Consider the following 15,230-nt stretch of genomic DNA (forward strand, 5'->3'; position numbering starts at 1 on the left):
CTGGTTTACATCAAGAAGTTTGAACTTTTCTCCATAGATGTCATTACAAGAAAACAGAGGTATTGCACTCTGGTGCAAGGTAAAAGAATTAGTGATTTAAGGAAGTTTTGTGTTATTATGTTTTATCAACTAAATTAACTTTAATTTATTTTGTTGTGTCAAGGTTTGTAACACTCCTTTTTCATTCTGCCAGTTTTTGAACCTGGCCAATCAGGAACTTTCTGTAATTATTTTTCAACCAATCACATACTTCTTGTACCTTTTGAATTTGCCAATAAAAATGAGAGGGTGTGTCGGGGTTTAGTCCAGAACCCTCTCGAACCGCCCCCTCATGCATATAAGCTGCCTTGTCTTTGGATCACCAAATTTCTTTGCCAGGCAGTTCATCAGCCTAGGTAATGGCCACCAGCCATTTCTCTCTGTAGCTAACTCCTCAGACTTACACGAGGGGAAAGTTGTCATTTCTAACTATGTAGCCTCCTGTTTTCTAAAATGTAAACTTTCTTTCAGCTAATGTAAAATGTCATAAAAATCTTAAACAGTAAATCAGGGATAGAGAGTGTGTTAACCTCTCGAGTTCCCCTTCAACTTAGTTCGAGGTGACGATGATTCTGTAACTGTTTATCTTTTCTGTAAAGCGTAATTAACCTTCATTCTAGTCACCTCAGTAGCTTGGGATTAGCCTCTGCTTCATTGGGCCGTGAGCCCAATTAGGGTTTTATTTTTAATTTTCTAGGAGCGCAAATGTATGCCTCCATTCATTTTGTGTTCAGGCCAGTAATCTATCCTGTTTTAATCTTCCACGAAGGCCCAGTGGTTTGGGTACTAGTTACCCTTGCGTACAAAATTGTAAAATTGTATGTTGGGTCTAGAGAGGCGTTGCCTTACGTGGGCTGTAAGAAATTAGGAGCTCAGTCTCCTTGGTTAAAGTGGGAGAGCATGTAAGGACTTGTCTGTGATTTCTACTTCAACTGTAAAATTGAGGGCTGCCTCTGGAAGGCTATAAATTTGTATCGGATGGAGCAAAGTGCTCTTGTTTTGGGAGATTTCTCCTTGTCTATGTGAACACTAATATGTGATATTGTAAAGTTGGAAATTAGGGGCTTGAAGTCCAAATTTGTTAAATTCTCTAATCTTGAGTTTTCCAATTCTTGATTCAAGATTGCTAGTTGTACCTGTAACCCTGTTATTTCATTAAGTGAAAGATTTGTTAAGTTTGTGATTGGAAAAGAAATATAACCTAAGTTAAAGTTTTAACTTAATCTTTGATATAGTAGACAGACCCATTCCCACCAGCACCTTCTTTCACCTCCTTCTGCTCCACGGAAAGTCCGTAACAAAGCAATCATAAATTTAAAAACCACGACGTAGTTCCATCAACAGCTTTTAATGCACCAATATGTTTTTACAAATTACTAAGAATTTAAAACAAGCAACCTCATGGGAGCCATGCTCTTGCGAAAGATGTGTTGTTCACAACTATTTGCTATTGCAAGGACGTGATGTACCTTGTGAAGGTGCAAACACGCGTGAACTATCATTTAGCCATTGAAGTTTTAAAACAGTTTCCCTCATAATATGACGTTATGATTTTGGTGAGTACAGCTATTTTACATCAAATTCAAATTTCAATAATCAATTCCTTTCTAATTAAATAATGTACTTATTGACAAGGTCCAATTGCAACCATAATCGTTAAGGCGTCAAGTCTATACAGTCTGACACCACGGTTAGAGTTACACTGGTGAAAACAATGTTCACCACTGGCAGGGCAGGAGAGGTGGTGGTGTACAAATTTCTAATCACCTGATAGTGGGCCAAAAGCTCTTCCTAGAGCTCATCTGGAGTGGGAGCATATAATGCTGTTAGACCATCGGATGGGGATATAACGCCTTGAACAGGCCTTGGTGCTATTCGACAGGCACCGAGTTTCACTCCTACTGTCATATAAAACGTCATACATTTCTTCTCGTTAACTTGCTTTGGTGAGGTTCACATCAGGAAGGGCATCCTGTCATCTCACTTCATTAATGACCCGACCGCGGAGAGAAAAAGGACTTCTTACTAATCGGGAAAAAGCTCCTGATATTTATTGTACACTGGAATGTCATACTGAAAGCTCATGACAAAGTTCAGACGGCAATGTGAGGGAGGCAAAGCTCCTCAGTCACTGTCACAGCCTCCATCAGATAACATTCATCAACGTGTGTCGGTGGGAAGAGAGGGGTCTCTTCTGTTATTGATGGTAGCCAGCCAATGGAGACTGCATCTACTGTTCCAGTGCCTTCTCTATGACCTTTTAAGAGACTGGCATTCTAATCAAAGTTAATTTACTAATTAAAAGAGCATTATGGTACAGAAGTTACCAGTATACACAAGTTAATTAAGGGTAGATAAATTAAGGAGAGGAGGGAATAACAATGAAGAGGAAGAGGTAGGAGTAAGCAGGAGGATTGCTTAGTTCTGACAGCTGTGAAGCAAGCGACTAAGTGGTAGATGTACCTAAGTTTAAAACACTCTTTACAACACTTTATCATACCTGTAAAAAAATACACACTTTTGCACAAAGAATGACATGTTTCGTTCTACAAGAACATCCTCAGATGTTGCGTATATCTGTAAATGATTGTGAGGTGGTGTTGTGATCAAGCAAGATAATGTACAAATGCAGTAGTTCTCTGCTATCTATAGAAAATTTGTGAAAGTATTCTGTACTTATCTAAGCTGCTATTTAATGGTAAGATCTCTTTTAAGACAAATTTTCAATACATGTAAAAAATTATATTAACCCTTCCTTAAATGCTCAAATTACACTATTTTAATTTCTGTTCATTTTAATTTCTTTGATGAATATGCTTTATAAGCATCTAAAATAATGTTGGAAACCAAGATTTTATTTCTCAGCTCCATACCGGGTCTTAAACTCAACGTGTCCGCTGGGCAGTTATGGAGACAATTTCAACGCCCTTCAAAATAGTTTCCACACACAACAATATGCTTCACATTTCTGTGGATTGTGCAGTTTAAAACACTCAACACAGTCTTGCATCACATTTAACGTGTTCTGCTGATGATTTCTTCACACAATACACTCCTGCACATCTCCTCTTATTTTCCATTTTCTTTACAGTGTTTGTACATTACTGGGGAGACACAACTCATATGTTAATACACTAGTGGATGGTCTTCCTGCTCTTTTAGTGGGATTAATGTAGTTTGTCAGGTCCACTTGCGCAAGATCTCATCGGAAATCTAAACGTGTGAGCTTTGCACCTGTTCCTTTCTTCAGTTGGCATGCATTGTGGATAGATATATAAATAAGCCACGAGAGCAAAGCCCAGTACCATTTCCTGTTTCAAATTTTGAACCTGTACATAGAGAGTTTTCATTCATTATGTCCATGACCCTCTTACCCCTGTTACGTTCACCAACATTGTGAGGACGATGAATTTGAATGGACCTTTTCTCCTTTGTTGAATACCTTTTACCGTGGATACAGGGGGTATTACATTACAGATGCTGCAGTTACACTAATACCATTATAATGTTCAGAATATCCTCTTTGGTTCTTCTTCTTTCCATGTTATCCTTAATTCTGTTCAGTTTCACATGCTCAGTGTCAATTTCTTTATTTACTGGAATGACTTCTGCATCAGCTAGAAGCTCTTTAGGTTTAGATTCCTCCAACATCTTCGAGTGTCAAAATAGCTGGATCGAGTGGTCTGCCACTATCATCTTGCAGGAGTATCTCCAAGGCATCCCTAATGCTCAGATCAGGGGTACAGCTCTTAAAAAGACTCTAAAATGAAGGAATTATTACACCCGAAGAATGCAACAGAAAGAGTGTATAAAATTAGCCTGACTCCATTAATGCCCAGTGTGTCTGTATGGACATGTGGCAAGACATGAGGCCCTAAATACATATCTAACTATATGATGGTCTGTCCATTGATTAAAACTGTTCAGGTGGCTTACTAAGCTGAAACTCAGCTAAAAAAAAGTGATATGACCATACAATAATGCACGTACCTGACATCGATGTCCATAATTTTTGTGATGAAAACTACTAACAAGAATTACACTGTTACAACTAAGTGCCAATCAAGAACTAGTACTTATATATGTTTCTGACAGTTTCCCTAAATCTACACAGGTATGTCAGTGGTAATATTTTGTTACAAAATTTCACAGAAGCAACTGAAATAAACCTTACATACGTGTCCATATGGATACGCTGAGCTGTTAAAGGTTAACATGATGAGATGCTGCATTTTAACAAGGACAGTACATTTCCTTGAGTGTCTGGCTTGCCCTCTTAAGGTAGAACAGAATGCCAAAATATCCCCTTTCTGCGGCAATGATTTAATGGTGTAGATTTGCTGCAACAATTTTTCTTTCATACTCATTTCTATCTTTTGAATAAAGCCTTGAAAAATTTCTGACAAATAAGAACAGCTAAGAACACAATCAACAGCAACATTGCGGTGTGAGAATTTGTTCTCTATGCAACAGTAAGACTAACAAATAGCCAACTTATACTGCCGACAATACTGAAAGTTGTAAATGCATAAACATGTTGTATAATGTTCCGAACTTGTAAAATTAGTACATTTACTAACTTATGCTCGGTCGACTAGGTTTAGCGAAACCAAGTGGGAAGTAACCTAATATGTTGTGAAGGAAGTGCTGAAACAGAAGATCATCTCTCTATCATAACCATTTGCCACTGACGGTTAGGTGAGAGAGACTGAAATTTTCATATCCCATTAATCCCTTTCCCAAAGCTTACTTTATCTTCCCAATGAACCTCTCCCACATTCAAAGGGTCATGGTGGTCTAAGCCAGCTCATAGATAATGCTAGTACTACTACTACTATTAAGAAGAAGAAGAAGAAGAAGAAGAAGAAGAAGAAGAAGAAGAAGAATACAATGATTGTCATAACCCATATAAAATTATCTGAGCTGTGAGAAAGTATCAAACATGTCTATATTTAGTGTGACATTCTCTCATAAGTCAACCTGCAGCTCATTACTTCCCACACCATGACATACCAACAAGCACAGCAACACCCTACTCTGTCCATACATGACATGATATAACAATTAAAATCCTGAAAATGAGCACATACTTTATGAAGAGAGATGTTGCAAATCATCTCTTTCATCCACAAATTTTGGGAACTGTGTTAAGAAACTCCAATTCACATGCATTAGTTCATCTTCAGTAATTGGGGCTATTTCTCTCGTGATTTCTTCTAGCAGCTAATCTAACATCCAGGGACCGTGACAGCCATAATACGAACAAATAACGCTATATCCCAAAATTCCCTCAATGCAGATTAATGTGCAGTGAGGCAGTTGTGCTTGAAATATCCATTTTTACAGTCAATGGCCACCACTCTGTCAAAAACTGACTTGAGTACATTATCCCTCAATCTCTTGGCCCTGTTACTCTGTATCCATTCACTGAGCACCATACTCCCATCTGTTCATCATACAAAAGAATTTCAAATATGTAATTAGCCTTTTCAGTACTCCAATCCAATATCTGAAACATATAATTATAGGGCATGGATCATCAAGAATGTTTCACAACATCCCATTACCCGTTTATCATGATCACGTGGCTGCAGTAACCTTGCACGGCGGTTTAATGTAAAGTCATCGTACAGATTTTGTAGGCTTATTTTCTAATTTTCGCCAATTTTGTATACTTTCTCATCATTAACCCTCTACTTGTGAGGTGCGATCACACAGACCATGGGAAACTTTTAAAATTCTATTTCATTCCTTTCTGTTGTTGGCTGAAATATGTTCTTTCATCTACTTTCCTAATGTGTGAACTTGAGTGTAGCTCTCGCTGTTTACAGGTGCAGTTGATTGCATGAGCGGTATCATACACCGCACATCACCGTTTGCGTTCCACATGTTGGAGCGGGACCTGGGATAGTAGACTGTAGATTTAAAAGCACTGTATAGTCATGGCTTATGGAGTGTGCAAGTGATATTGAAACTGACTGATGAAGATTTCTTTATTACAAACAGTGACTATATTTCAGGAGGTGCATTTTCTGGGAGTGGCATCAGTGAGAGTGCAGAAGAGAAAGAAGATGAAAATGCTGCAAATGGTGAGAATACCACTACTAGAAGAACATATTATGAAAGAAACGATATAAATGGTCATATGAGCCATTGGCAAAAAGAAGCAGGATAAAAAATGAGACAATAATTTACGGTACCCTCATTTGTTGGACATATGTATTTTTGTGTGGGGGATCTTATCTGCCATTCTCGGCCATTGTTTGCATTGCCGTTAATTTATGTGCCTGAACTATCCTATTTAAATGCATACTTTGCCATTATTATGTCAATAACTTTGATATTCCTCATCGGCTCAATAAGCAAATCTTTGACATGAACATGCGCAGTCTCTCTTGGGCGGAACACTCGGCAGTTGTTTTCGGTCTCGCCAGCTAGCGAGGAAGTAGTCTGGTTCTTACTGAGCTGTGAGTAGCCTTGTTCCTTAAAAGACTTTGAAGACTGGCGAAATGGAGTAAGATACTCCCGGGTAGGCAGGAGATAGAGTATGCAATGGCCTGAATATGTTTTCTGTCTTGTTATGTTCCACTAGAAATACTAACTTGGTATTTTGGTGATTACTGTGTGAGTGTTGACTGCGGTCTGCGTGCCAAGCAGGCAGATTACCTCTGAAACCGTGCTTCTGGTGCGAGTTTGTGATAAAGTATTACACTAATTTGGATACAAAACCACCAGCATGTAAGTAATATTTATTCACAAATTCTTTTGGAGCAATGCCAACTTCAGTGGATTACTTGGAGGAGACATTATTTACAACCATCGTCTTGGAATTGTCAAAAACATTAACTTGTCTGTTTACAAACCAATGTTGTTGAAATTAAATCTGGACTCTATACCTAGTATTTGAAAATTTAGTAGCCAACTGAAAAATTAAATCACTATTGTAAAAATTCTCATGTAAGTGATATATAAATTTAATTATGAGGTGAATTGGAAACTCGCAGTGTTAGCATATGTACATTATGTCATTCTAACCTTGCTGTTATTGGGATTGTTGTACGTTTCTTGTTTTCTGTTCCATATTTGGTGTGTGCATTGTTTTGGTTGTTCGTATTATTATTATTATTATTATTTATATTATCTGGGTGTGTTTCTCGCTCTGCCAGTTTTCCCTGATTTTGTAATGCGTGCATTGATTTGTGTCTGATTTCGTGTGATTTTCTGATTTGGTGTCTTGGTGCTATATATCATTTTCTTCCGCGTTTGGTCTCATCTCATGTGCTCATTGTCGTGCTTCCAAGGCCACCTCGACCATCTTGGTCTTTTGTAAAATTATTTCTTATATGATATGCCACATCCTAAGAAGTTAAATCTTATGATACATGTAATTATAATTTTATTATTATTATTCATGTCGATAGCCTCTCGGTTGTAGAAATCTGAAAATCCTTTGCCCGGTTCATGTACTTTGAGGTAATTAATGCTCACATACCTTATTCTTACGTAGTTTGTTTTCTTCTTGCTTTGTTACGTCACTAGCCTAAATATTTGTTATCTGGTGAACGCAAAAATTTTTGGCAGGCTTTGCCTATTATTATTAATGAAATTGAATAGCTTGGGTCGTGAGTTGCTAGCTGACCTCTAGCGTGTGTTGTTGTTCAGTTTACATTGTGGAACATTATTTTTTTTCTCCCCTTGTAATATTGTACGAATTTGGAAGCAGAATAATATTCCCCAAGTTTGTTTTTGGGTTTTGATTATCATTCCCGGTTTCATCTTCATCGGGTTGCACAAAACCATAACAATTATGCCCAAATAATGATATCCTTTGATTTTTTTACAAAACGAAATAATTCACCTTGTTTTACCGTTCACACTCGCAGTCACATGTAGCCTATTTGTTCCTGATTATTAGTTGTATAAGATTTTTTTAAATGTTCCTTTTTATTCAAATTAGTTGAAACTGATGATCAATGAAGAGATTCTCTATTAGGAATGAAAATAAGACGTACACTTTGATTTTATGAATTATTTGCATTTTTAACCTCTGTTAGATGAAGGGAGGTACGAATACAAGCAATTTAAAGATAATCATTTGGTTATATGTGGCTATGGGTAACTAAGATACATCAGCAGTCTCTGAGACCTCACCTGACAATGTATGTCTCAGAAATACAACCTCACAAGTTGAGGGCTCAGTACAAGTTTTCTTTCACCCTACACTTCTTATTGACTAAAGAACCTGGTCGTCTCTATGTGAAGGGTGGACACCTGCAAAAACTTCTCTGGAAGACTGTGTTTTCACATAAACAGAATTTGTTGGTTTTATTATACCGACAAATGCCTATTAATTTGGAATATAATCACCAATTCAATGCATTTCAACAACATTTTAAAGAAGTCAGTTTCGTTCCAATGCATTATATTGTAACTTAGTATAGACCACAGAACTAGTTTCTCATTTCTCAATGTCTGTTTACCCCTCTAATAATAAACATAATTGACAATTAATAAACCAATATTTCTACATATATTGTACCCATTTAAATGGTGCCTGATTGAATTTGGGGAAGCTGGAGTAATTTTTGTAACGGAACATTGGTTTATAAGTGAGCATGCATCAGCTGTTACCGTGCCGTGCCGCTGCGGGCGAATGTGAACCAGGTCAACAGGCCGGTGAAGGTCGCCACGTCACGCAGTTACATCACTTAGTGCGCCGACAGCCGAGAGGGGAACGGTATTCTGGAGAAATCTACTTGCCAGTGTGAAGGACGAATCACGTCACAAGAAGGTCAACAGCCGATGAAAATCGAGGAAGGTACTGGAAGGTCTTAAGATCTTTCTAGAAACAAGTCGAAGCAGAGTCTCTAAGGAAAGGTTGAAGAGAACATTACAGTCTCGAAGGGAGAATCGAACAGAAGAGTATCTAAGGAGAAGACAAGTAATACCGTCTTCTAGAAGAACGTCGTATAATCTTAACCTCTAGGGAGAAGATGAATGTTCGCGGACAGTGTTATTATGTATCTACCACTGTTTTATTTGAGTGCTAGTTCAACTTTTCGCCAGCCTAATTCAGTAGAGAGCGAGGTTGTTATAGCCGCACATTTCACTGTGGGGAACTTGCAAAACCACAGACAGTTCGTGTGCTCATTTACGCCGAGTGTTGCAGTAGAAATCTATGAAATGTCTCATTGGAGATTATAAGGGAAGAGAACTATCTGAAGTGAACATTCGACAGGAAACCTGGCCTATAAAACATCGTAGTACCAGTAATAATGTTCCATCAGCTTCAAGATGTACTGTAATCTTGTGGATGTGTTCAGAATTCGAAGCTTGGGGTAAAACTGAACCGGAGTGTACACCATTGTGCCAGTTAAGTGTCGTAAATAATTTAGTGGTATACAACTAGTGTGAATCCTATTTTCTGATATAAAATTTCAGTTTCAGCTACCTCTGTGAAGACTAGCCAACAGCATGCATCGAACGAGAGGAAAATCCTGGAATTTTCTGGAACATTGTTGGAGTGATACGACGCTGCTATACGTAGCCGTAGTCATGATGGGTTAAGCCAAAGTGTGCACGCCAGCGCGATGGACATGTCCGACTACAAGCCTCCATAGCAGAAGAAGAGGACGCCGATGCCCATAGCTGCATCCCGACGCCAAGGATTTCCATCAGAACCATAAGTACCATTGTAAAATTTCTTCTCTTTCCGTTGAGGACTAGTAGATTGTATTCTTGCTTAGAGGAGTGTAGTTTCTTTTGTAATGTTGTACTTAAATGGTGATGGTAGAGTATTCATGCATTCTTTGATTTATGGTTTCTACATTTTCTATCTTTGCATTCTCTTGGAATAATGTTTGTGTTTTTGATTCGGTGATAAGTAATCCCAGTTGCCAGTGAGTTTTACAAGGTCATGAATATTTAGAATCTTCAAAAGAAATTATGGGGGATTAAGACCTAAAAATAAGCATAATAATAATAAGAAGAAGAAGAAGAAGAAGAAGAAGAAGAAGATAAAATGTGGTCATAATAATCATGACGAGGAGATTGAAATTAAATATAGGAGTAAAATACTAATAAATCGAAGGCTTAATGAACTATTTTTTTATGTGATATGACTGATATCAGAAGGGATGGTAATTGATGTGTACTAGAAGCAGCTCATCGAGAAGACATTTTCTAGGAGCTATAGTAGGAGAAATAAAAACAATAATAATAATAATAATAATAATAATAATAATAATAATGAAAGTCGGGTATTTGACTGGTTGTTGAGAATAAAATTGAATGATATTGTGATGGTGGATTTACGATGAAATGGACGATATGGGACCACTAGGGTGCATATCAGTCATAGTGATTATGGTGAATTATAGTGATGATAGTGATTTATAGTGATTTGATAATATTTAGGGACTAATAATAGTTCTTTCCTTCGCTCAACAACCGATATTGTATAATGTACGGCTTGCTTATTATTAGCTTTTCCTGGGGCTCACAGACGCATCTTTCCGATGATGGTGGTGATGATTATTTCTTCGAGATCAATTTAGTCATCCTATTTTCGTCTTGAAACAATAGTCTTGATGAATTCTTATTATGATTGGTTCATGCTATAAGGGTCTTCAATAAAATTTAAGAGGAGAATATAATAATAAGTGAATGATGATAATAAAGTATAATAGTTCAACTGTGTGATAAAACTGCCTATAAACTGTTGGTGTGATTATGTTGTTACGTGACAGTTATCCATGTCTTTCCAGGAATGCTTATTCTTTTCGGGTTTTGTTATGTGATTTATTAGTCAATGTTGTTGTTGTTGTTGTTGTTGATTACGCGTGGTGTTACGTGATGCTCTATCCATCCATAGAATTCTAGTCAGTTAGAAGTCGTTGTTATGCTTTATAAAGGAATACAGTCGAGCGAAATCTGCGAGAGAGGGGAAATACGCCAAAGAATTTCTCAAAGAATTTCTCAGAATTGTAAAGCATTTGTGTAGAATTTCTCAAGAATAAGTTGTAAAGAATTTCTCAAGGTGTGAGAAAATGATTTAGGAAGGATTTCTCATAAGTATGACAAAGTAGTTTCTCAAGAAATTTTCTCAAAGTATGCCAATATGAATTAGATAGAAAGATGTGCTAAAGAAAGAATTAATCAAATGGGTAATTCGTAAAGATTAAGGAAGTAATGAAATATGGTTATCTCATGTTCAGTGTAACATTGTTTTGTTGCAATTATAACGACAGTACCACTAATTACATGATTAATCAAATGTTACAGAGAAGGGCTTCGGTTGGAAGTTCATTGAAGGTGTAATTGAATCCAATGAATTCGCTAAGCATGCCAAGGACTCATAGTTATTTGTTAACGAGAAGAATAATCAGTTGAATTACGTTAAAGAAATGTTATCATATTTTTTGTTGTGCACTGTCCAGACTGAATTTTTTTTAATAAACCAGTTTGTTATTTTGTTCTGATTCTTATTCCACATTATGTCTCCTATCCAGTCACCAATGGCCCTGCAAATATAAATCTTCTGAAGGTCGGTCCCGTAATAGCAAGTTGGCCCTGCGAACAGTCCACCCTTTTGGGACTCACGCTCCGCCAACTGAGCGACCCCGGAGAAGGGGACAATATAAAACTCAACCTCTATACTTTTGCTCAGTTATAATATGGTAACCACTGGAACAATCTTCATGTGCTCTCTGCTGTTGCCAGCAGAATCTCAAAGGATCATTTCTATATTATTACATATTGAACAGTGATTCAAAGAAGCAGGATAGTAACGGATTCTGCAAAACAACTCTAAAAAAATGTGCCAAGCATACACCTTCTACTCTTATGTTGTTTAGCCACTGAAGATGTTTAGATACACCTCAAAAGTGGAAAATGTAAAATGTTCTACAAGAAAGTCCTTGCACCATAACCCCAAGCTTTCCACACTTCAGTAGATGACAGAGGACAAGATCGAAGAGATCACACTATAGTAAAATAAGAATCCAAGTACTGAAGGAGAAAAGAGAGTGGCAATCATTGAATATACCCGCGAGTAACTAATCAGACCATTTCGGGGAATTCTATAAATTATGAATCGTTCTGTGGCACATGACTATTATTGATATATGTTAATTTTTCCACCAGAAATACTGAATATGGCCAGATAAGTTATGCACTACCCATTTAGGACTCTCAAAGCTCTGTCACATTCTGGCCTCAAAACAGGGTCTCCCATTTCATTAGCATAAACATCCTCTTCTTGTTCCATAATCATACCATCTATGTCCTTACCTTGATACAACTGTTGGATATGTTCATGCAACAACATCCTTGCACTTCTCTTTCAGACATTCTTCCTAAGCAATCGAGCACTTTCTATCCTCTTCATTCTTTAATCACCTATATTCCTTCCAGCCCTCCTAATTTTTTTCAATCTAGTACTTTTGTTGTTCATCAATCAGGTCCAGTATCCCCTGAGTAATCCACTGAGTCCATGTTTGCTCCTGGGAAAGTCTTGCAGTCCATGACCTGCATTCTGAACTTCAGCCTAATGAAGTCTGTTTGATACCTTCACGTTTCTCCTGGTCTCGCCCATGTATATAGCCATCATTTGTAGTGTTTAAATTGAATATAAGCAAGGAAAAAAATAATTATCAGTGCAAAAATCAATGAGATGACTTCCTCTTTTAGTCTGAATGCTCTCACTGTATTACTTTCTCTTCCATGGCATACCATTGCATTCCAGTCTCCCATGACAATTGGATTCTAGCCACCTTTTGCATATTGTATTAAATCTTCTATCTCTACCTATATTGTTTTGATATCTTCACCATCCACTGAACTAGTAGGCATATAGACCTGCACTATTGTGGTGGGCATTTGTTTGGTGTCTATTTTGACAAAAATAATCCTTTCACTTCGCTGCTCATAGTAGCTTATCCGCTGCCCTACCTTCTTATTCATTTTCTTATGCATTTCCCTGTTTGATTTTGTGTTGACAATTCTGTAGTTGCCTGACCAAAAATCTTGCACTTCCTGCCAATGTACTTTACTTATATCAACTAGATCCACCCATAGTCTATTTATCTCCCATTTTTTGATTCTCCAACTTACCACAACAATTCAAACTTCTAACATTTCAAGCTGTGACTCACAGAATGTCAGTATCTGTCTTCCTAATGATTGCCCCAGACCTCGTGTGGTAACAACCTAAAGATCTGAATGGGGGACTACTTAATGTCTGGAATATTTTACCTGGGAAGAAGCCATTATAAGGATACCATTCATGCGGAGAGAGCTGCATGTCCTCTGCAGTAGTTACAGCTGTAATTTTACATTGCTTTGAGCTGTAAAACAGTATCAATACAGCTAAACCACGTTAAGTATTATTACAAAGCCGTATCCGTCAATCATCGATATTCCCCCTTTGTAACTTCCGAAAGGCTACCAACCTTTTGATGAACCATATGTTAGTCTGGAATCTCGACAGATACCCATCCAATATGGTAGCACCTGCAGCTCAGCTATCTGATTCATTCCCCACCATGGCAACGTAACCTGGTTCTCAAGGAAGGCGATTTGGGAAATAGCATTAATTGTAATTTTGTTAATATTTTGATATTCATAGAAATTTGCCAAAATAACAGAATGAGAAAGGGAAAATTTCCAGGTCCATTTTACACAGCATATGACATAATTACACGGTGCTTGAATTGTCTTGCATCCACTGACTTTCTACTGAAACATAAAGCACAGAAGTATATTTATTATACAAAGAGTTGAGATTTTCCTTCATTGGGTCATTAGTTAACTGGTGAACATGAATTACACTCTTTCTTTTTTGCTAGTCGCTTTACATCGCACCAACACAGATAGATCTTACGACAACAATGATTTATACTCTAATCAATATAAAATTATCAGAAATGGCACTTACAAATGATGTACTTTCTGTTTCTTCCAGCCCGACTGGTTCCTCTTTGATATTAATTTCCAGGTCCATTTTACACAGCATATGACATAATTACACGGTGCTTGAATTGTCTTGCATCCACTGACTTTCTACTGAAACATAAAGCACAGAAGTATATTTATTATAGAAAGAGTTGAGATTTTCCTTCATTGGGTCATTAGTTAACTGATGAACTACGCAAGCCAGCATGTGTTTTTATAAATTAGTTGCCACAACCTCTCGTTTTATAGTGAATTCAAGCTGCAGGGAGATGACATTTATTTCAAGATTCCATGTGCATTGACAGGGACTGAACTGCAGCCAACTTGGTGAGAAACCACAGACAATAATACTTGACTCAAACAAAGTCTACAGGAGTGGTTTGAAGTAGATCTCCAAGATTCTCTATCCTGTCAAAACCTCCACATCATTAGACTGACTCAATTTAGATCTCAAAATTATTCAATCCTGAGCTAACTTCCATGTCCCTAGACTGACCTGATGAAAATATCAAATTTACTCTATCCTGTGCTAATATCCATGTCCCTAGACTGACTCAATGTAGATCTCAAAATTACTCTATCCTGAGCTAACTTTCAGGTCCCTAGACTGACTCAATGTAGATCCGAAAGTTACTCTACCCTGTGCTGATATCCATGTCCCTAGACTGACTCAATGTAGATCTGAAAGTTACTCTATCCTGAGCTAACTGCCAGGTCCCTAGACTGACTCAATGTAGATCCGAAAGTTACTCTATCCTGTGCTAATATCCATGTCCCTAGACTGACTCAATGTAGATCCAAAAGTTACTCTACCCTGTGCTAACTTCCAGGTCCCTAGACTAACTCAATGTAGATCCAGAAGTTACTCTATCCTGAGCTAACTGCCAGGTCTCTAGACTGACTCAATGTAGATCTGAAAGTTACTCTACCCTGTGCTAACTTCCAGGTCCCTAGACTAACTCAATGTAGATCCGAAAGTTACTCTATCCTGTGCTAATGTCCATGTCCCTAGACTGATTCAATTTGGATCCGAAAGTTACTCTATCCTGAGCTAACTGCCAGGTCCCTAGACTGACTCAATGTAGATCCGAAAGTTACTCTACCCTGTGCTAATATCCATGTCCCTAGACTGACTTGATGAAAATATCAAATTTACTCTATCCCGTGCTAATATCCATGCCCCTAGACTGACTCAATGTAGATCCTGTGCTAACTTCCAGGTCCCTAGACTGACTCAA

At 37.6% G+C, this 15,230-nt stretch overlaps 1 protein-coding gene across 5 annotated transcripts in view; it reads right to left on the bottom strand.

The window, feature by feature from the left end:
- The window catches only part of LOC136875116 (zinc finger protein OZF), a 198,389-nt gene that overhangs the window by 16,446 nt on the left and 166,713 nt on the right, over window positions 1-15,230 (bottom strand). For 3 of the 5 annotated variants that reach the window (XM_067148847.2, XM_067148848.2, XM_067148849.2), the window contains one exon: window positions 13,976-14,103. In XM_067148847.2, coding sequence (XP_067004948.2) covers window positions 13,976-14,053 — 78 coding nt within the window. In that variant the 5' untranslated portion in view covers window positions 14,054-14,103. The remainder of the gene's footprint in view (window positions 1-13,975; window positions 14,104-15,230) is intronic. The other 2 variants (XM_067148854.2, XM_067148850.2) reach the window with 1 other exon arrangement.

Source organism: Anabrus simplex, chromosome 5, assembly GCF_040414725.1.
Source record: "Anabrus simplex isolate iqAnaSimp1 chromosome 5, ASM4041472v1, whole genome shotgun sequence".
NCBI classification, from domain to species: domain Eukaryota; kingdom Metazoa; phylum Arthropoda; class Insecta; order Orthoptera; family Tettigoniidae; genus Anabrus; species Anabrus simplex.